Source organism: Myotis yumanensis, unplaced genomic scaffold (assembly GCF_028538775.1).
Source record: "Myotis yumanensis isolate MYYU_CA2020_CCGP unplaced genomic scaffold, mMyoYum1.0.hap1 SCAF_15, whole genome shotgun sequence".
In the NCBI taxonomy this organism is placed as follows: Eukaryota; Metazoa; Chordata; class Mammalia; order Chiroptera; family Vespertilionidae; genus Myotis; species Myotis yumanensis.
Window position 1 is genome coordinate 23,066,444 of NW_027223766.1, and position 22,067 is coordinate 23,088,510.

At 43.0% G+C, this 22,067-nt stretch overlaps 1 protein-coding gene across 2 annotated transcripts in view; it reads right to left on the reverse strand.

Moving 5' to 3' along the window:
- CHD7 (chromodomain helicase DNA binding protein 7) overlaps positions 1-22,067 on the reverse strand; it is a 179,682-nt gene that overhangs the window by 117,269 nt on the left and 40,346 nt on the right. For both annotated transcript variants that reach the window (XM_070392228.1, XM_070392227.1), the window contains exon 2: positions 978-2,802. In XM_070392228.1, the coding sequence (XP_070248329.1) occupies positions 978-2,624 (1,647 nt within the window). In that variant the 5' untranslated portion in view covers positions 2,625-2,802. The remainder of the gene's footprint in view (positions 1-977; positions 2,803-22,067) is intronic.

The window sequence follows — 22,067 nt, forward strand, 5'->3', positions numbered from 1 at the left end:
CCAAATTCCAAGCACCCTCATGCACCCCCTGGACACTCGTCGTATTTTCACATGTTGGCCATGTTTCCCCAAACTGATTGAAGTTCATTAAGAACAAGCATTGTGTCTTGCAGCTCTAACATCACCTACTGTGCCATCCAAACTCAGAGTTGCAATCATAGTGGAAGATCAATACGTGGTTTTGACTAACACTGGGAATAACCTGTACACATAGATATTAGTTTATTTTTCCCAGATGGAGGGCAAAAACACCAACATTTATAAAGGGAAGATGTCTTTGTGAATGCTAGAGTGTGAAACTTAAATCTGTCTGCTTATAAATTCTATAGGATAACAAAAATCCCAGCTTACAAAGAGGAAGAATCCTGCCTCAGTGCTGGGAACCAAAGTCCCTTAGAGACCAAGCAGCTTCTGTGGGTTATTGGTTACTTTGATTTTCTACGGTTTGCAATTTAAATTCACACTAACTAACATTCAACAGTTGGTAAAAGAAATATTACAGAAGAACACAGTTTGTAGCTTCCCAAGGGAAAAAAAAAGTTATAATTTTCTAAAAGAAGTGGGAGGGACTACCACAAACACGTAAAACTGCAAAGTTTTATGTCTTTTAAAACCAGAGGAAGATAGAAACAGAAAGAATAGGAGAAGAAAAAGACATGTGTCCTGAGTCCAAAGTGCACCTCCCTGTGGGTAGTGAGAACAGACCCTGTAGGGAGGGACCTGCACTTCGTTAACTTTGCATTCTCAGCAACTAGCACAATTCCTGGAACAGGAGGATTCAAGACTTTTTGAATAAGTGAATAAATGCATAAGGGAGCAAGAGTAAAAAAAAAAAAATAGACAGATTCCGGGGCATCTTAAAAATAAGGCTCTCATCATGAAAATGCTTTTCGTGAAGTGTAAAGGAAAATTCTATTAGTTAAGTTCACCAAGCTACATTTCCTACCACAGGGCGGGCAGGATCGGCGTTCCCTTACCTGAGGCACAGGCACTTTCTGCGGGGTGTTCTGGGGCGATGGGTGGAGCTGTGCCCAAGGCTGGTGATGCGGGTGTGGGGGTGAAGACTGGTGGTGCAAGCCCGGGTGGGGCTGCATCGGAGGGCAGGTTGGCAATTGCTGAAAAGACGGCTGCTGACCAGGGTGCTGCTGGCCAGGTAGCAGCCGCTCCTGGATTGCTTGTGGATCTGCAAGGCCAACACCGGGGCAACCATTTGGTCTCATGTGCCCGGCCAGCTCCCTCGGCGCTGAGGACATGCCCATAAATGGACGCGACGGCTGCATGTTTCTGGGGCCCATATTCCTCTGTCCAATTCCCATGGCACCAGGGGGCTGGTGAGACGGCGGAGGGTGGGGCATATTTGGATAACTGCCAACTTCCATTGGTATCCCAGCACTTCCGGGCCTGACTTGTGGAGGAGGAGTACCTGCCGGATTACTCATTGCTTTCATGGGTGACATGGGAGGTGGAGAGGCATAAGTTCCCTGAGGCTGTGAAGGATGCATAGTTTGTGTGTTCATTTGGTTAAGTGAGCCACTGGGGTGGATGGGCTGCTGGTGCATTAGTCCTTGACCACTGTTTGATGGGAATCCTACAGCATTGGGGTATCTGGGTACGGACTGATTCATTGGAGTATTATTTGTAAGGCCTAAATTTTGATTCATCCCTGTATTGTTAACTAATCCCTGATTTAGGTTACTGTAAGGATATCGAGAATACTGCCCTGAGTTGTTTATAGTAGGTGAGGGGACTGTCTGGCTCCGAGAACTAAAGTTAAGGGTTTGCGGCCTGACAGCCCCTTGTGGAGGAGGATTAGGGGAGAATCTGGGACTGTGGGCAACGGATTCCCCATGGAGAGCAGTGGGGGGGTGGTGGTGGAACTGCTGCACTGAGTGACGGAGGGAAGGTGCCATGCTGGGACTCTGCTGGGGCACGTGGGACAGGTGGCCGGGTCCTGAGGTGGCAATGAAAGGGTTTCCCTGATTGAGGCCCTCTTGACCTTGGGAAAACTGGCTCATCCTCTGCGGCGGCTGCCCGTGCTGCTGCATGGAAAAATCCCCACGTGCCATGTAGCTGCCCATCTGCTGCATGTGCTGAGGGTGGCCCTGGGCGGGGGGCCCCGACGGAGCCGGCTGCGGTGGCTGCTGGTAGGGGGCTCGTATCTGGTCCGGGACCTGAACAGCCCGGGGGCCCCACATGGAGCCACTGTCCACAAAGGACTGCCCGTGCCTTTCATTCTGCATGCCAGGGTAGACTCCCATCTGCCCGCCGCCACTGCCGCTGTGAGGGACCTGAGGAACAGGAGGGGTGTGGTACTGCGAGTGAGGAGACGCGAGTCCGTTCCCAGGGGCGCTGCTCATCATCCTGCTCGGCTGGTCCAGGAGGTGCATCTTCTGCTGCTCATACTGATTATAGTGATCGAAATGGGTCAACTTGGTTTGATTCTGATTAGGGGAGGGATGGTGAAGGGAGGGCTGTAGAGAGGCAAAGCCCTGGTCTAGGGGCATTTGCTGACCCATGGGGTTCACTGGATTTTCAGGGTAACCACAATCGCCAAGGCCTTCGAGGCCTTCACTGAAAATATTCCCATCCTCGCCAAAGAGACTCATCATTCCTGGATCCGCCATCTTCTTCCAACACACGGCTCCTTCCTCCCAACTATAGCTCAGGAGCTTGTCTGTGCTTCTCTTCACTGAGGTGCTCGTCCTCAAGGCCTGTAATCCTCTACTAATCTTCTTCCTGTCATTCTATATTCCTTTAATTCTCTTGGACCCCGCAGTGTCAGGCAAAGTCTGGATATAGGTCCTGGAAGGGGGGAGGGAGGAGTGTGGGAGGAGGAAGGAAGAAAACAAAGAATTAGGAACAAATGGCGGAAACTGCCAGTATTTTACACATTTGAATTTGGTTTCCATCAACAATACTAATCTAGCCCCCTCGCCGAGCTGTATTTTCTAAATCTAGTTCACTTTAAGAGAAACTCATTAGCTTCTACCAGAAGCATTATTATGATCGGTTACTTAGAAAGCAAGCAAAACACTAACCTTAACCTTAAATTAATCCATTCACTACACTTCCTAGCGTTCCATTCTTGGATGGAACAGAACAAAAGAACACAACATGAAGCAGCAGCAGCTGCCACAGCAGGCAAGCAGATGTATGAATATAGCCAAGCAGCCCATCTGCTGAACTAAAGCCCTGGAAATGCTCTGGTTACCAACAGCCCGCCCTCCACCGTATTCCCCTGAGCAGTGTAATCAGATGAGCAGCCGCAGCACCGAGGGCTGTGAAAAGCTCAACTTAGTTAAATTGACTAGAGGATTATACAAATACCAAAATCAGTCATTTCGTACAAATTAGATATTTGCGGCCCACATACAACTATGGAACAGCAACAGAGGCGTCGAGTGAAAAAGCGTTCATAACGATGTTGGAAAGCAAGTTTGTAGAGTATAATAAATTCATGATTTCATCACATTTAATGGCAGGAATATACAAGATTCAGAAAGGACCAGCGGAAAAGCATCCATGCTCCAAGAGGACTGATTTCGCTTGCGGCTCTGGGCCCACCACGTTCCTGGTCAACACTGCCGGCAGAGCTAGTCCAATCACAGGTTCGTTATTCACCCAGAGGCACCCGGCTCTGGTGATGAACCAGGGGCCCATGTGACCACTCAGACAGACTCTAGCTGCATGAGCAGTTTCTGGACCATGACTATTCTCATCAATAGAAACAGAAAACTTTCCCCCAAACTGGTGAGAACTGAAGTTCAAAATATCCACACAGCCCTACCCTTATCTTAACTTCTTTTGGGACAAGGCAGGCAGGACATGAGCAGGTAGGGGGAAAGAGGGCAGGCACACCCGTCAGCATGCTGTGTCTACAGCACACATTACACGCTATCTAATGTTCCGCACTTTATTCAAACAGTTCCTAACAGACTCACTATGTCCGATTAAAATAACCGATGTAAAGAATGTCTCAACAAGCAAAACCGAGTATTTTTGTTGAATGCTAATTACATGAACTTAATAAAGAACTAATTCACATCGGAAAAATGTCTGAAATCTTAAACATCTTTGGAATTTAACTCATTTTTCCCCTTTCATGAGCACATGAAGCATTGTATGATTCTGCCCAACCTGAAAAAACAATGTCTATGGAAGAATTTCCAAAGTGATGCTATAAACAGGCTCAGTCATAAATTCCACTGACACACTTCTCTGAGAGCATGACGATGAACAATGGGCCACCCAACACTGCTGAGAACTTAGCAATAAGACAGATAAAAAAATCCGTTTCTGCCTGCCCTACTCTAACATCTTCCTAACAAGGGGAAAATTTTGCTTACAGAAAATGTAAACAACATTCCCATTCGCTGTCAGAACTACAGACATAACACCTGAGGGGGTCTCTAGGTCTCTAGTGTTCAGGTGACAGCTGTCAGCGAAAGTCAAAGGTCTCTCCACTCTGCCGCTAACTGCCATGAATTTTCTGATGTACTTTCTCCAAAAAACAGAGGTCAGGTGGGTGAAAATAAGACGAGCAGCAAGAAAGCCATTTTATTTACAGACATGCTGCTTTACTATACACCTACTTTAAAATCCAAAAGTGAGAGAATCAAAATCCCCAGTGCCAAATAAAACAAATACTTATAAATTAAATTTACTCTTTAAACAGCCTAAACAGTCAGTCTTCATTTATTCAAGGCTCATTCTAGCTTTCAAGGAAATAAATACTGAAATGGACTTGATAACAGCTTAAACCAGCCGTGCAGACTAACCACTTACCAAAATAACCTTTCAAATTAGCTTAAGGAAGGTAATGTCTACCTCTATGTCCTGGATGGCCTTGTTTTTCCAGGATAAGGGCCTCATCCTCCAGGGTCTACCACGTGTCCTGGGAGGAAATGCTCCTGACTGGAGAGGGCTCCCAGGCAGCTCCAGGGGAAAGGAGCCCAGAGGCAAGGCAAGGTCAGGTCCTCTGACCCCAGCAGAGGCACAGCCCGGAGAAGCTGCCAGGGAGTGGAGCAGAAGGGGGGAAAGAACTTGCCTGCAGGCGTGGGAAAGGACAAAACACAACCCTCGCTGAAAGTAATCCTACCTGACACTTGCGCTTCCACTTCCCCCATCCCGCCCACTGAGAGTCCATTTCCCAGCGGCATGAAAAACAGCAGCATTACCTGGAATCAAGCAAACACGTTGCCCACCACAACGGGGACCACAATCAGGTGAGCTCCAGGCAGAGAAGTTCAAAATCTATGGCTTTAGTCTGTCATTAGTGGCGGCTCGCACTTGCTCGGACAGCCACCACCGCCTGCCTGCCCCTTTTCTGACCTCAAGACTGGGCTGGCGACTATGCTAGGAATCCATCTGGTAGCTGGATTTCATATTTCTCATTTGAGCTAATCTAATTAATTTATTTTGGCCTTTTTTTAATTTGATCAAGACCATTTGAATACCCATGTTTCCAAGTCACAGCTGCAACATATAATTTTGTTTCTATCAAAGATGTCCATTTAAAGCTCCTTTTGGGACGGTACTCCCTTCTCTACATTCAATATCTACATTTCTGTGTCTAGATCAGTGTTGTTCAATGAGCCGTCAAATCAGAACCATCTATGTAGTATTGAAATTTCTAATAGCCACATTTAAAAAGTAACCCAAAAAGAGAGTGAAATTAATTTTAATAACAATTTTTATTTAACCCAGTATATGTAAAGCATTATCAGTTAAGCATGCAATCAGTACTTAAACATGAGTTTACATTCTGTGTTACTGAGTCTCTGAAACTCAGTTCCTCACACCAGCATATCTCAATTCCTATTAGCCACATTTCAAGTCAAAAGTATACACCTGTAGGCAGTGGCTACCACCCTGAATAGCATATTTATAGATTGTTAAAAAGAAAAAATAGAAATACAAGTTTTAGGTGTTATCAAAGAATTCTCATAATTATCACTTGGACAATAAATACTCAAGTTGTAGTTATGTTTGATTTGGCATTAAATAACAAGTTAAATCTCAAATCACATTTTTTGTTCAAAACATAGTTACTGAGCACTTTCTGTGGTCCTGGCACAGGTCTAGGTGCTGCAGATGTCTAAATAAAAACAAACAAAACTCCCTACTGTCCTCATGGACCTTACATTTATCTGTAAGTCAGGAACCTAATAAATAAGAATTAAGAGTCAGGGAATATGAGGGGGGGGTTCCATTATAAAAATTAGGATAGCACCCTGGCTGGGTGGCTCAGTTGGTTGGAGCATCATCCTCCAAAAGGTTACAGGTTTGATTCCTGGTCAAGGCACATACCTAGGTTGCGGGTTTGATCCCCAGTCGGGGGTGCATGCAGGAGGCAAGTGATTGATGTTTCTCACATCCATGTTTCTCTTTCTTTCTCTCTCTCTCTCTCTCTCTCAAAATCAATGGAAACATATCCTCAGGTAAGAATTTTTTTTTAATTAGGATATCATTTTACAAAATATTTCTTAGTAATTTATGATAGCAAGTATTTTAACTATGTGTGATATTATATAGTAAACGGTACAGATATCTATAGATATACATACAGATGTATATAAAATGAAGACAGTGATTTTAGTTTCTGCTCAGTGCCCTACTGGCAAGTATTTTCTGAGACAAGAACAAGGTTCAGAAGATGCACGTGTCTGGGGGTGAGAGGGGCCACAGGAGACAGCTCAGCGCACAGAATCACCCCCACGGTGGAGACTCACTGTAGAACCACCTGTGAACATTCAGAGCTGGCAAGCACTTTGGAGAACTTCTAATCCAAACCCCTCTTCAGTTAACAGGTAAAAAAAAACCTCTTATGGAATGAGAAGAGTGAACATCTTCCGCAGAATACTTTAATGGCAACATTTACCAAAGATGAAAGAAAACTGTATAGATAAGATGGCACCTTACTAGGGGAAGCAAAATAGTAAAGGCCCAAATCAGATCCGTTTTACTCAGAGATAGGTCACTGAAACAGTTATTGACTAGCAAACAGAAGTTTCCTTCCAAAAAAATGTTTACTTGTACTATCTATATGAAACAGCACATTAAGAATCTAAAAAAAACAAGTAAACGGCACATATAATGGGAGATGGAAGCAAAGGGTGTACAGCAAACCAAGATGAAAGAAATAAGTTGTCCAAACATATATATTAACTAGAGGCCCTTTGCATGAAAATTCATGCACTGGAAGGGGGGGCGTCCCTCAGCCTGGCCTGCCCCCTCTCACAGTCCGGGAGCCCTCAGGGGCAGGAGGTAACCCGGTGATCAGGGGAAGGCGATGCCCCCATCACATCTCTGCTGCTGCCACTGCCGGCAGCGCAAGCCTTGGCCGGCCCTGGTTACCTGAGCCTCGGGCAGCCCTGGGTGGCTGGGGTGCTGAGGGGACTGGGGGACTCCAGAGGCAGGCCTGCTGCCCCAGTGGGGCTGAGGGGACTGGGCACCAACATCTTGTGGCTGTGGGCACCACCATCTTTGAGGGCATGGCAGTCAATTAGCATATTCCCTCCTTATTGGTTGTGGGTGCTGCCACCTTTGAGGGCGTGGCAGTCAATTAGCATATTCCCTCCGTATTGGCTGTGAGCGCCGCCATCTTTGCAACAGCGTGAGGGTCAATTAGCATATTCCCTCTTTATTAGATATGATATTTTGAAGTGAATTCCTAACATCCAATACTTCCACAGACAAATGCTTAACTACTGTGTAGCCACTTTTTAATATGGTAACACAGTGACCCAGAAAGCTAGCAAGAAAATACGTGAATACAAAAACCTTTCACATGCAAAATACTTCCTATAGATCAACCACTTTTTACCCAATTGTATAAGGAGAATGCCATCCAAAGGAGGTTTTTTCCATAAACATCTAACACATGGGCACGTGCAGATGCTGAAGACTATTACTGTTCTACAGCTTCGTTTCTAGTTGTTCTCTTTAAACTTCTCTCCTCCACCTCCAAGGAACCTGGGGTATAGAGCGTACCTGTGACAATGATGCCTGGGTCTGGGTGAAGCATGTACCAGCATTTCCAAAGGAATGTCTAGCAGTTTGAAAGACACACATCACCACCCTCAGCACAAGCTAAACGTCTCTCGATCAACTATAATGGTACAAGAGAGGGGAAGGGGCCTTGGCTGGGTAGTTCAGTTGGTTAGAGCTTCGACTCCATATACCAAGGTTGTAGGTTCGATCCCCATCAGGGCACATACAAGAATCAACCAATGAACGCATAAATAAGTGGAACACATCTCTCTCTCTCTCTCTCTCTCTCTCTCTCTCTCTCTCTCCCATCTATCAGTAAATAAGTAAGAGGGCAAGGATCCAAGCGCTGATAGGTGAACACACAGAAGATAAAGGGCTCAGCCCTGCTGACCTGTTCTAAGTGAAAGTCCTTTCAGCTAGATCATGAAGCCTACAGACAGCAATCCCCACCAGGGGCCCCCAACAGCAGTTGAGGGAAGAGGAAAACCCAAGGCTTGCCATGGGAGAAGGCATCGATCCAAGGGACAATGATCCAGATAAAGAATCAGAAAATGCCTCCAATTACCAACATCAGCTCACCACAAGTCAGCTGCAGATTTGCCTCATCGACCAGATGATACCCTTCCTGAACCCCCTGGACAAGACCTCATTAGCATGTGTGGGAGGTGGAGCTAATTCGCTGCAACTGTGCTGTTCCACTCAGCTGCCACTAGCCACATGTTGCTATTTAAATTAATTAAAACTAAATAAAATTTAAAATTCAGTTGTGTAATTGCACAAGCTACATTTCAAATGCTCAAGAGTCACATGGGGTTGGTGGCTGCTGTGCATATATGAAACAATTCCATCATTACAGAAAATTCTATGAACAGCTCGGCTATATATTTCTTCTTACACTTTTATTTTATTTTTTTTTAAATATAGTTTATTGATTTTTTACAGAGAGGAAAGGAGAGAGACAGAGAGTCAGAAACATCGATGAGAGAGAAACATCGATCAGCCGCCTCCTGCACATCCCCTACTGGGGATGTGCCCGCAACCCAGGCACATGCCCTTGACCGGAATCGAACCTGGGACCCTTCAGTCGCAGGCCGACGCTCTATCCACCGAGCCAAACTGGTTTTGGCATCATCTTACACTTTTAGATAAAGGCTATATCCCATAGTAAAAATTCTCCTTGATGAAAAATGTTTTCTCCAGCTCAGAGATGAGTATCCTTTTAAAGATCTACACCTACCCCTGCAATGAAAGTTATAGTATTTCAATATATATTTTGTTAATTAACTATATTTTTCAACCTAAAAAATACCTCCTTTCTGTATTACCTCCCAACATATATTTCTATTAATATATTTCTACTTATATTAACATTTTTATAATGTTAGGAATGATTTTCAACTATACAAAATTCAGGCACTTAGGTATAGTTTTCTTCAAAATCCTTTTCACTTATAATTGCCATATTACTAATGCCCTTTAATAATGTTTACAACTGCCCAGCCATGGTGGCTCAGTAGTTGAGCGTCAACCTATGAACCAGGAGGTCACAGTTTGATTCCCAGTCAGGGCACACGCCCGGGTTGCAGGCTCAATCCCCAGTGTGGGGTGTGCAGGAGGCAGCTGATCAATGATTCAAACATCACTGATGTTTCTAGCTCTCTCTCTCCCTCTCCCTTCCTCTCTGAAATAAAAAATATATTTTTTATTAATGTTTACAACTAAAAATCTACATAACTATAGTTAAGTTCACTATTTTTCTTATAGGCTTTGTACATTATTTTCAGTCACTATTTTATTGAGAAAGATATAGAAAGAATAAAAAAGAGTGTAAAGTCCTTCAGAAGGTCTATCTTAGGACTAATATAGAAAAAAAGGAATAATTGCATTTACAGTTAGCTTCCATTTATTTCACTAGGTAATCTCCAATTTTGCTGATATTACTTGAAAAAATGTATGTGTATATATATATAAACATACACACACACACACACACACACACACACACACACACTTAACAGGGAAAACTATGCTTGGAATTGATATCGTACAGAGTAATGCTATGCTTTCTATCAGCATTCCCTATAGCAGCTAGTAGTATCTCCGTCCACACCTCCGACCCAGCCAATGGATGAAATAACCTCAATCCTTCCCATCATCCACTCATTTAAAAAATATTTAGCGAGTACCAGCTTTGCATAAAGCAATTCACAGACTCTGGGTGTACAGAGCTGAACAATACAGCTGTGGCCCCTGTCCTGTACAGCTCACTGTTCTAATAAATGCCCCAGATTTCCTGCATATTCAGCCCATCCACCAGCCTGCTGATCCTGCCTCCTACCTATCTCACAAGCCTGCCTCCTCGCATTCACACCACCTCTGGTGAAATCAGGCCTTCATGGTTTAGTGAAGGACAAAGCATTACAGACTGACTGGTTTGTCCAAGTCTGGGCTCAACACATTCACAGAGCTGACAGAAAGATCTTCTAAAACACAAAAGGCACCATATCATGTCTCTCCCTGATTAAAACCTTTAGAGGAGTTGCCTTAGTTTTCAGGATCAAGTCCAAATGCTCCAGCATGGTAGAAGGCACTTTGTAGTCAGATCCTCAAAGTCCTTTGCCCTCTGCCCACGAAACACAATTACCCAGGCTAGCTCTCTCAAACCACTGGAAGTTTACTGGCAGCGGTGCATTCACTTCCTCACCTTCTTTGCCCCTACACCTGCACTGTGCAGTTCTTTTGTTACCAGCCATCCAGGGAAGCTTCCTAACCCTCAGGTCTCCCCATCTCGGGCTAATTTTGAAACTCGCCCTAGGATTCTCAGTGCACCAGGGGCAGGAGCTACAAAACCAAACACACGGTTGTTCTTGCTTGTTTACCTGCCTCTCTCGCTGCAGACCAGAGCCTTGCCGGTGAAGGGGGTCCTGAGAGCACTGGCACCCCTTAGGAACTGCTGAGTGATGCAGACTTCCTGACCGAGAATCTGCATTTTATTAACAAGGGCCCTGGTGGCTCCTGCACATGTGAAAGCTCAGGAGTCCTGCTCTCAGACTCTGAGCTCCTCTCTACTCGGCTCTGAATGCTCCTCGATTAGTGGGAGAATAAGTAATCAACAAGAAGTAAGTCATCCCAAAGAATTACAAAGCAATGATACAAAGATATGCCCTCTCCCATTTAAGGACAGGCAGTCTTGGCATTCGTGACTGACAAAGAAACAATACTGACCTTAGCCAAAGAACTATGACTAACCCTTAGTGACAAATTTTAATTTGTAATCGTTTACAAGGAGTGGACATCTAAAGATGGTTTAGCCCTAACCGGTTTGGCTCAGTGGATAGAGTGTCGGCCTACGGACTGAAGGGTCCCAGGTTGGATTCCGGTCAAGGACATATACCTTGGTTGTGGGCACATCCCCAGTGAGGGGTGTGCAGGAGGCAGCTGATTGATGTTTCTAACTCTCCATCCTTCTCCCTTCTTCTCTGTAAAAAATCAATAAAAGATATTTTTTAAATGGTTTAGTTTTAAAGATACCGCCATCTGCTTGCCAATCATTTTTGCAAGACAAAAAAAAAATGCAGTTAACATTAATATCTAATGCTATGTTACATAACACGGTATTTCACAGGTTTCTTGCAGAAATCGTTCAGTTATTTCTACATAACTTTGAGGAGTCTGAATACTCTGAGCTGCCTTTCAGATAAAGATGGTTTTCTTCTATGTAAGAGTGCGGGGCTAATGTGTTTTCTTCCAAGGTAACTAACGCAACAGTACTCAACTAACAGCTTATACTAAGTGCATGGCCACAGCACTAACTATTTTTCCTTAAATGGGTCAAAAGGTACATATTGTCCTATATGTAAGTTGTGCCACTAAAGCACAAGAATCATGGAAATTGATGTCCTTTAGAGAACAGCCTTTATACCCTGCAATTCAACACTGAACTATCACTCCTTGAAATTAACTCCTTCAAAGACTAAACCCCTAAGAAGATGGCCGGCAGACAGCTGACCTGCTTGTCCCACCACAGACTAGGAAAAGGGTTCTCTCTCCCATTCACAGCTTAGCGAGGGCCAGCAATAGACCAGGACACATTCTAGTGACACTGCAGTGCTCGACATGAATTGGCAGAAGAGAAATGAGAGTGAAGAGGGCTATACATCTCTGTACACAGCATGTCTGCATCTGTAAATAAAACATGAACCTACATCAGATATGTGGATCTATCCCTTATCTTTTTACTGCTATAATTAATTTTATTAAAGATAAGGGTGAAAGCAAGTAAAGATGGGTCCCAAAATAAGTAACTAAAAACGTTTTAGTGTCATTTACTTTGAATAGGGAAAAATTAAACTTCAAAAATCTATTTCAACCCACTTGAAGGATGTTTATATAGTGTAGACAAATAGAAGAATATAAATTTTACAAAATTTGGCGATTGCTAGTGTATCTTACTTAATATTGTAAAATATCCTGGGATAGTTTAAACAAACAAAACTTGATTGGTCTATAAAGGCAAATGATGCCACATGTTTATTAGCCTAATAAAAAAAAAATCACCATTTGAAAACATTTTCCCACTCACTCTAGACCTATTTCAAGCTACTGACTTCACTCACACACACACACACACCCCATCTGAGTGGTGTCAAACCTACAAAAAGTGAGCGTAGGACAGAAGGAGGGAAGGAAGGAGCTGTGGGGCCACCCTCTGTCCAGGACGTCCTGGCAATCACAGACCCCTCAAAGCTACCCGACACCACGGGGCAGGACGATGCCTAGATGGGACAAGAGCAACATGCTGGGAGCTGGAAAGCAACAAACGACCAACTGCTCTTGTAAGAATCCCGCTTTTTGTGTACTTACTGCCAATGTCACTGATTAACTAACTGATCTGGCAATTTCTATATTCTTTGTATTTTAAGAGGTTCTGGAAAAGCTGAAAAAGGGATCTTGTCTCATATTCCAGGAGAGTTTAAAACTGTCCCCAATTCTGCTGGGAAAGGGGTAGAGTTAGTCTTCTCTGATACACATACCACCAACATTCTTTTCCTTAAAGGAAAAAAAAAAAAAAAAAAAACCTTCAGCAACACGCAGCTGAAAATAATTCATCTATTTTCTCTGCTACAGCAGAGCACATGTGATGAGAGGAACCTTATCCATCATGAATAAACCTAAGCAGAGACAGGCGAAATGTCACAGGACACCAAGGGCAGAGGTCACACAGTAACCTCTAACAGTTTTCTAAGACGCCATTTTCCTTGCAAAAGAGAAGTACACAGGAATTATAAAATTTCAAATTTCCATTACGGAAGCAAGCAATACAAAAGTGGAACAGCGCTGTCAGGACGGTTGAGGAGGTCTTGGAAGATATCTGGAGAAAGTATTTTGGAGAACTGCACATAGACTCAAGAAGGTAGAAGAAAGGGAAGAAAAGGTAACTTACTTAGTGACTACCGTATTAAATTCCTATTGTGAATAAATTATATTTGACAAAGGAAATGGAATTAAGGCTAGAAGATACAGTAAACAGTTTCGAATCTGCTATTTCATAACCATTTTGATTAACAACAAAGCAGGAACCATTTTTCTAGACCTACACTATTCTAAATGTGAGTGGGTTCTACAATGCTACCATAATCAACACTATTTGATAATCAAAACTATTACCAACAATTAGTACAGCCCTGGCCAGGTGGCTCGGTTGGTTGGAGCACTGAAAACTGATTGCGATGACCTGCTTCACATTTCCCCTAAGTATCATTCGATAGCCAATTCTAAGTACTTTTTACATGAGTGAACCAGATTCCTAATATTAGCATAGCATTTAACTTGCAAGTAAACTTTATATTTCAGCTTGAAAAGGGATCCTACTTATGTAGTTAGAAATTTCTATGTGTCCATTTTGATCACGGATTACGTTCACCTCAAGTTAGCAAGTAAAAGAGACTGTAAAATGAGAAAAAGGCAAAGTGAGAAAATGAGCTACTATCAGGTGAGACATTTGTTTTGCATAATGAGGATGATCAATGTAATTTATGGCTAACAATGAAGCCTTATAATTGAATTTGACTTGATTTAATCAAACAGAAAGAGCCAGGCACTTAGCTTTAAAATACGGAGTTTACTAAGGCCTCCGATGGCTGCATCTACCCATTTGTACGGTTTCCGTTAGTTTAACTGGTATACATCAGTAGCTAATAAAATTATGATCCAGATGAGAAAATCTAAGGAATTAAGTTTCATCAGTGATAGTATGTTCACCATATTATACCTACTCACAGTTTTCTAATGTCCTCGCTCATATCAATTACATCCCTAAACATACCAAATTCTCTACTTCATGCCCATTTCTCAAAGATGATTTGAAAATATTCACAAATTTTTCTATATACAATTCTGAAGAATATAAATAAAGGTTTCTAAGCTGCCAAGAGTTTAGTGCCTTTAAAGACCAGTGGCTATAACAAACACATCTCAAAGTTTCTAAAACAGCCTTGAAGATTCAGTATTAAAGCAAAGAGGCCTGTTAAATAGAATATGTTACTTCCCACACTACATCTTCAGACTGCATCTTACACCTAGAAAGAGCAAAAAATGTTCTCATGGACCCTGTATCTCGAGTTTCTGCTTCAAAAATACACTCACAAGCCTCCGTGCTCTGGTTTGGCCACTTGTCAAGAGCTCTGCATATTCAACTGCCAAGGTTCCCTAGCACTAAAACTGCCGTCCTCAAACGCTGAGAAAACCTCTTCTTCTCATCGTGGTAAAGGGAAGAGTCTTTAAATACCATTGATTACTTGAGATTGTTTAGATCGACAATATCCAAATAAATTTTATTGGCTGCATACAAACTTAGCAGTTAGTAGCTTTTTTAACCTCCCAGAATCATTTGTAACATTTCTGTACAATGAATTTTAATTATGTTACCTTACTTTTCATTGTTCCTTTGAATAAAGGCTGTCAAGTTGAAAGGTTAACTTGTGAGTATAGACTATATTTCAATATTCTTTCATCATGAACCATGTAAATGTCCCCCTATTATCTCTATGAATACACCCAGAGTGCCCAGATAGTTGAGCGCATCGAGGAAAACTCTGAATTTTACGTCTATCACTTGTGATCCCAATGCCAGACTCAGGGCCTCAAAAAGGGATTAGCCATTATATGCCTCGCCAGTATATTACCAACACCCCTCCTCCAGCCACTCAAGCACGGGGAGTCAATAAGCTGCACTACGCCCCTAAGATTCTATCCACACAGGGAGTCGGGCTGAGGCAGGAAGTTAAAGCCTCTCATCTCTCCACTGATACTGTGCCCTTTAAAAGGAGAACCACATACTGGTGACGATATTCTAGCTTTACAACTCTTTGTGTAATGACCAACTCCGGCCTTCAGAGAGGACCTCCCAGATCGGCGTGGCCTGTGGCAGTTTCCCATCAACAGGCTCCAACGAACTAGGCAATCCCTTCTCAACTTTCTGTTCTACCTACTCATACGCCCAAGAAAGAAAGGCATTAAACTCTATTCAATGCTTATATTTGAACAACTTTTTCCCCCAAAAGTCCGAAGATCTCCACACTCTGCTTGCACCTATTTTAACTTCCCACTGTTATTTGCTAACAACCCAATATCAAATATCATGAAAAACTATAATGCCATCTGGCATCCACAAACAACAAAATGTTCAAAGCAAATTTTCATTTCACCTGGACTCTTTGTTCACAACTTATATTTAAGCGTTTCAGATGTAAATCCAGTTTAAAAGAAGTAGCCATGTGAATATGCTGAAAATAACTGGTTGTTGATCAAAGTCTCTTTTTGATAAAATTATTTTTCTGCATTATAATAGTCTTACATCTTCACAGAAATGTGACTTGAGTTCCTGAGTTTGTTTTTTTGTGAATTGTTTCTTACCCCTCCAATACTATCAGCTATTTTGCTGTTCTTAGGGAAAGTGTTTTGATGAAGAACAGAATGCCAAGAAGCACACAGTCCCATGCTGTCCATTACAGTAGCCACTAGCCCCCTGTAGCTATTTAAAGTAATTAAACTTGCAAAAGATTTTAAGACCTGTTCCTCTGCAATTCTAGCCATATGCAAATGATCGATAGCCGTATGTGGCCAATGGCTACCAAAATGGGCACAGCAAATATAGAGCTCATTTGCGTTTTCATCATGACAGAAAATGGACAAGCAGTGCTGGTCTACAGGTGACTGTCCAAGCTGATACCTACAGGACAAGTAGGAGATTGGCAGGTACAGAATCAGGGCAAGAACAAAGCATAGAGGACTGAGAAATCTATTCCTGAGGCTTAGGGAAGCAGGATACATTCAGATGTCTGCAAAGACCTCAACATGGCTCATGTGGAAGCCCATGAATGACCTCAGAATTCATTCTGAATTCATGGAGATGTTGCTCAAAAGTTTTTGAGTTATGCTGTTTAGAAAGATGTACATTTTAGAAAGCATGGCCCTTATTGCAATATGCATTACAGATTTGGAGAAGTGGGAATGGTACAAGACTAGGGCCAAGAAGGCCAGTCTGAAGGCTCCTACAGGAATTCAGGTACAGCAAAGAGAAGATGGAGATACTCAAGAGACAGAACCATCCAACCATCTGACTTGGTTTCTGACTGCATGTTGGAGGATGAAGAGCCTAGAATGAAAGGTTTCTGGCTTGGGTAGCCGAGCAGATTTAATAATACCACTCACTGAAATATGGGGAACAGAAAAGAAGTAGAGTTTACATGGGGTGAGGGAGAGGTGTTGAGGAAATCCATAGGGAGCTATCCAGTTAGCAGCACAATATACAAGGGAAGAGCTCCAGAGAGAAAGCTGAGCTGAAGACAAGGCTCTTCAAGTTGTTGATCAACAAAAGGAAGGCAAAAGCTTGGAGTGGATGAGATCACCCAGAGAATTATGTTTAGAATGACAAGAGAAAAGAATAGGACAGGCAGAGGGTCAGCCAGCAAGACACCAAAAGAAAGTTTTAAGGAAGTGATCAAGAAGTTCAAATGCTATAGAGAAAGAAGATAAAAATGCCCATCAGACTCCATGAGTAGATAGTACTAACTCTAAGAGTAGTTTATGTAAAATAGAGGAGGCAGAAGTTCCGGGGCTCAAATTAAGGTGATAATGGGTGAAGAAAGACAGTGTAGTATATATGGCTCCCAACTTCTGATTGAGCAGGTGAAAAAAAAGCTGGCTGCAGGGGAAGGGGACTGATGAAGGACGAGCATTCGTCTAATCAATCTGAGAGAAATGGGACTGTGTCCAAACACAAGTCATGTAACCCTGAACAAGTTCCCTAGTCTCTCTGTACCTCAGAATAAAACACGGATAATAATAGTATTTATTTCATAGGGTTATTAGGAGAATTAAGTGCATTAATATTTGTAACACACTTGGTGCAGTGTCTGCCACTTAGTAAGCACTATATAAGCACTTGTTAAATAAAGCATATAAACACTGCCCTAGCTGGTTTGTCTCAGTGGATGGAGCATCGGCCCTCGGACTGAAGGGTCCCAGGTTCAATTCCAGTCAAGGGCACATATCTCAGTTGCAGGCTCGATCTCTAGTCTGGTCAGGATGTGTGTGGGAGGCAACCAATGGATGTCTCTCTCTCTCACACACATCGATGTTTCTCTCCCCCCGCCCACCCCTATTCCACTCTCTCTAAAAATCAATGGAAAAATATCCTCAGATTAAACACACGCACACATATACATACATACTAGGGGCCCGGTGCATGAAGATTCGTGCACTGGGGGGTGCGGAGGGGGGGTGGAAGGGGGTCTGTCAGCCTGACCTGCACCCTCTCCAATCTGGGAGCCCTCAGGGGAGCCCTCTCCAATCCGGGAGTTTCTGTCTGTCTTTGCAATCATATGAGCCAACTGTCTGAGACCCCCAACCTAGTTTGGTTTGTTGCTCACAGAATAATAGAGGCATTTTTTTTTCTTTGCTCCATTGGTGGAGATTTTCTGGAAGTTTTAGGATATCTCCCCTTTAATTTTTTCTAGACACTCTGATTTTACTTATGTCTCTCACCTTTGCTTTCCCTCCGTCCCCCACCGCATCAGTAACGTGCTACAGGCTCACTTTGCTCTAGTGTCTAGGACAATGATGGTGAACCTTTTGAGCTCGGCGTGTCAGTATTTTGAAAAACCCTAACTTAACTCTGGTGCCGTGTCACATATAGAAATTTTTTGATATTTGCAACCATAGTAAAACAAAGATTTATATTTTTGATATTCATTTTATATATTTAAATGCCATTTAACAAAGAAAAATCAACCAAAAAAATGAGTTCACGTGTCAACTCTGGCACGCGTGTCATAGGTTTGCCATCACTGGTCTAGGAGATCCATCTGCCACCAGAACTACGATTCCCAGCATTCCTGGTGCTCCCTGCACTCTGGGCTTCCACTTCCAGTCCTGGGGCTGCCATTAGAACTACTATTCCCAGAAATCCTGGTGCTCCCCACACTCTGGGTTTTCCCCGACCAAGGGAGCCACGTCCCCCCAAGCTGCCAGCTCTCCCACTTTGCTCTGTGTATGCAAATTACCCACCATCTTTGTTGGGTTAATTTGCATACTCACTCCTCATTGGATGTGGGCATGGCTTGTGGGCGTGGCTTGAGTGTAGTGGAGGGACGGTTAATTTGCATGTTTCTCTTTTATTATATAGGATATACACACATATGTATACACACACATATATGTATACGCACACACAAACACTAATAGGAGGAGGCATAAAGAGCAAGAGGTCTAAGAAGGGACATAGAAGAGGACAATTAAGGGCATGAATCTCTGGAGAAGGGAAATGGAGAAGATCCAGTGCACAGGGGCAGCATCTGCCTCTTCCATTGGGACAAGGAGAAGGATGTACAGAATCAAAGAAGTAAATGAGAAGTGAATGTGGTTTCACTGCAATGGCTTCAACTGGCTTGCTGAATTCAGAAGGAGGAGATGGTTATGAGGTTTGAATTTTAAAGAAAAAAACAGAAAAAGACACAAATAAATGTAAAGATATTCCATGCTCATGGGTTGGGAGAATTAATATTGTTTAAAATGTCCATTCTACCCAAAGCAATCTACATAGTCAATACAATCCTTATCAAAAATTCCAATGGCATTTTTCACAGAAAAAGAACAAACAATCCTACTATTTGTATGGAACCACAAAAGGCCCTGAGAATAAACAGAACCAAGTGGCCGAGTCAGAGGGCAGTATGAACCCACTAAGTTCCGAGGCCAACCCTAAAATGATACCCCATTCTAGAACTTCCTCTTGTCATTTTAAAAATATAGATAATGCCACCCCCCTCTAATTCATGAGGACTAAGTCAGAGTGTATATATAAAGCACTTGAACACAGTACCTAGCACATAATCAGGACACAATGCAGATCAAATGATCACTTTCTTCTTTAACATGAGAAGCTTAAATACAAAAAATATGTCAACTAGGCGAGGCTGTCTCTCTGGTTCTTGGCCTCTCATCTGCGGAGGAGGGTGGTGGGGAGGCGAAAAGGTGACTGAACAAAATGGTGAATACCCTCCACCCTAAGACACTAACCTAAGTAGTTTTGCAATTAGAAATATGCAAAGTATAGCTGTCCTCTTCTGAAATTCACACTTCTAGTGGTAGAAAAGTAACCAAGATTTCAAGAAGTACAGACGATTGAAAAAGAGCAATTATACAGGTAAGTTGAACGCATTTATATAAATGATTCAATGAGCTTCAGTCTTAAATGTAAAATTACCCAGGAACCACTAATAATCTAAAGAAAGGTGCTTCCCTAAAGGTAAATTAGCACCTGTGTTACATAGACTATGAAACCATCATTTCTCAGAACACATCACTTCCAATGCTGTGAAGGGGCAGCCCACCTAGAGAAAGGGAAGCCAGGGCAGTAGGACACCTGCAGGCACCCCCTCTATGAAAAAGGCCCCAGACGCCTCCTACGTCTGGAGTGTTAGTCCACAGACCAAGCAATCACCTGAAGGACATTTCTCAGAAAGGTAACATCTCACACCGCCTCTACTCCTAAACAGGGCTGGCAGCACACAATCTCTCCCTAATCACCAACAATACAAGCTCCTAGCCACATGACTGCAATCCTTTCATTAAACTAACAATTTAAGGGTTCAGAATGTAGCTACAAGGCATCCTATAAAGCTCTGAGGTAAAAACCGAATGCTAAATATATTCTCTCCGTTTCCCACTTATTTGCTGAACAAACTTGAGTGAGAGTAACCTCTTTAATTTCCTTTCCCAATAACAAAATAGGTTAATGTCAACTGTCATCTTCAGGGATGCTAAGAGGATGACTTAACTACTTCAAATTCCTGCCAAAAATACGCTTAGTAATATAAAAAGGCGTAACTTTTTTATTCACCACTATGCAGGTCTAGCTTTCGGAATACTTCTTTCCTCAGACTCCCTGACTACTAGTATGTAGGTGGGAGAGCTCTCTCGTCAAGAAACCACAGGAAATTTCATCTTCAAACCATCCTTGACCTCCGCTTCCACAATTTTAAATGCTTTCAGAGATCACAGAACATTTCTTTAAAACATCTCTTTCCCTAACAACCCACCATTGTATGTGGCCCCCATCTGGAACCCACAGCACCACTCCTGAAGTTTTCCCTGGAGCGAGGAGCTGGGAGACTTACACCATCACCAACAGGACCCCGTGCCACCGCCCCAGGCAGGGGCTCCCGGAAGACGCTCATGCCGCCGCTCTTTATCCCCGGTACTTACCACTGTGGCAAGTATAAAGCAGGTACACGAACAAGGATTGTTGAAGGGATTAAAAAACAAGAATTCTTCTCAATAAATAATCCACAAAAATGTGAGTTTCTAGCTCTTGATATGGAAAGGCAAATTGGAAACACTTGAACATTGTATTGTCACATCCTGTCGTTGATTTCTGAACTCATCCCACCAGAGTTGATGTGCCCTCAATTTTCCGTATCCAATAGCCCTGGGATGACCCCATTCCAACACAAGTCTGTGATTTCACATCAGCATTTTTCTCATCTTTATCTTTTACCAATCGTCCAAAATTAAGTTTATAAATGCTAAAAGTTTACTTATAAAAATCACCACCTCTCAGCAAAGATTAATGATGGCCAATCTGACAACTCTTCAACTCTTTAGAAAAGCCTGAAACATAGAGAAAACAGTAAAAAAAAGAAAAGTCAGGGCTGCAGAGGAAAGTAAAAAAGATCAGCATCTAAAAATTGGGGGAATATGGTTGTGAAGCCAGATAGACCTGGCTCAAACACTGTCTCTCCCTCAGGCAAATTAAAGCAGCTCTCCAGGCTTCAGCTTCCTCATCTATGAAAATAAATATTTCATCACCCCCCTCAAAGGGCTGCTTAGACGTGATTTCACTTAATCGTCAGTGGCCATCATCCAAATGCCTTGCACACAGGAGACAGACAGTAAACGTTAGTTTTCATCCCCTTTCTGCACCAACCGTAGCCTAGGCACCGAGATTTACCTGCTCCCAATTTCACCCGCCAAATATACTGGGTATCTCTATGGAGCTGACAGTGTGAAACTCAAATGGCGTTACACCAAGTTCTGAACTCTTCTGCCCTAATGAGAATGAAAAACTTCTTGTAGCCCTACCAGCATGGCTCAGTGGTTGAGTGTTGACCTATGGACCAGGAGGTCACAGTTCGATTCCTGATCAGGGCACATGCCCAGGTTGAGAGAGAGATCCCCAGGGCGGGGCATCAGGAGGCGGCCAATCAGTGATTCTTTCTCATCACTGATTTTTCTATCTCTCTCTCTCCCTCTCCCTTCCTCCTTGAAATCAATAAAAAATATATATAGTTTTTAAATCTTCTTGTAAAAATCAGCACCATGGGAAGCTTGCCACCTTGTTAAGGTAGAGACAGGGCTGGTGGGAAGGGACGAGAGGGCTGCAAAGCAGGTCCCAGTGGGCCGCCTTCCCAGATTCTGAAAGGAATCCTACTTTCATGCCTGTAGAATCTGGGAATCACAAGACATGAGCACCAAGAGAAAGAGTGAGGAGATAAATGCTTTGTTCAAGATCA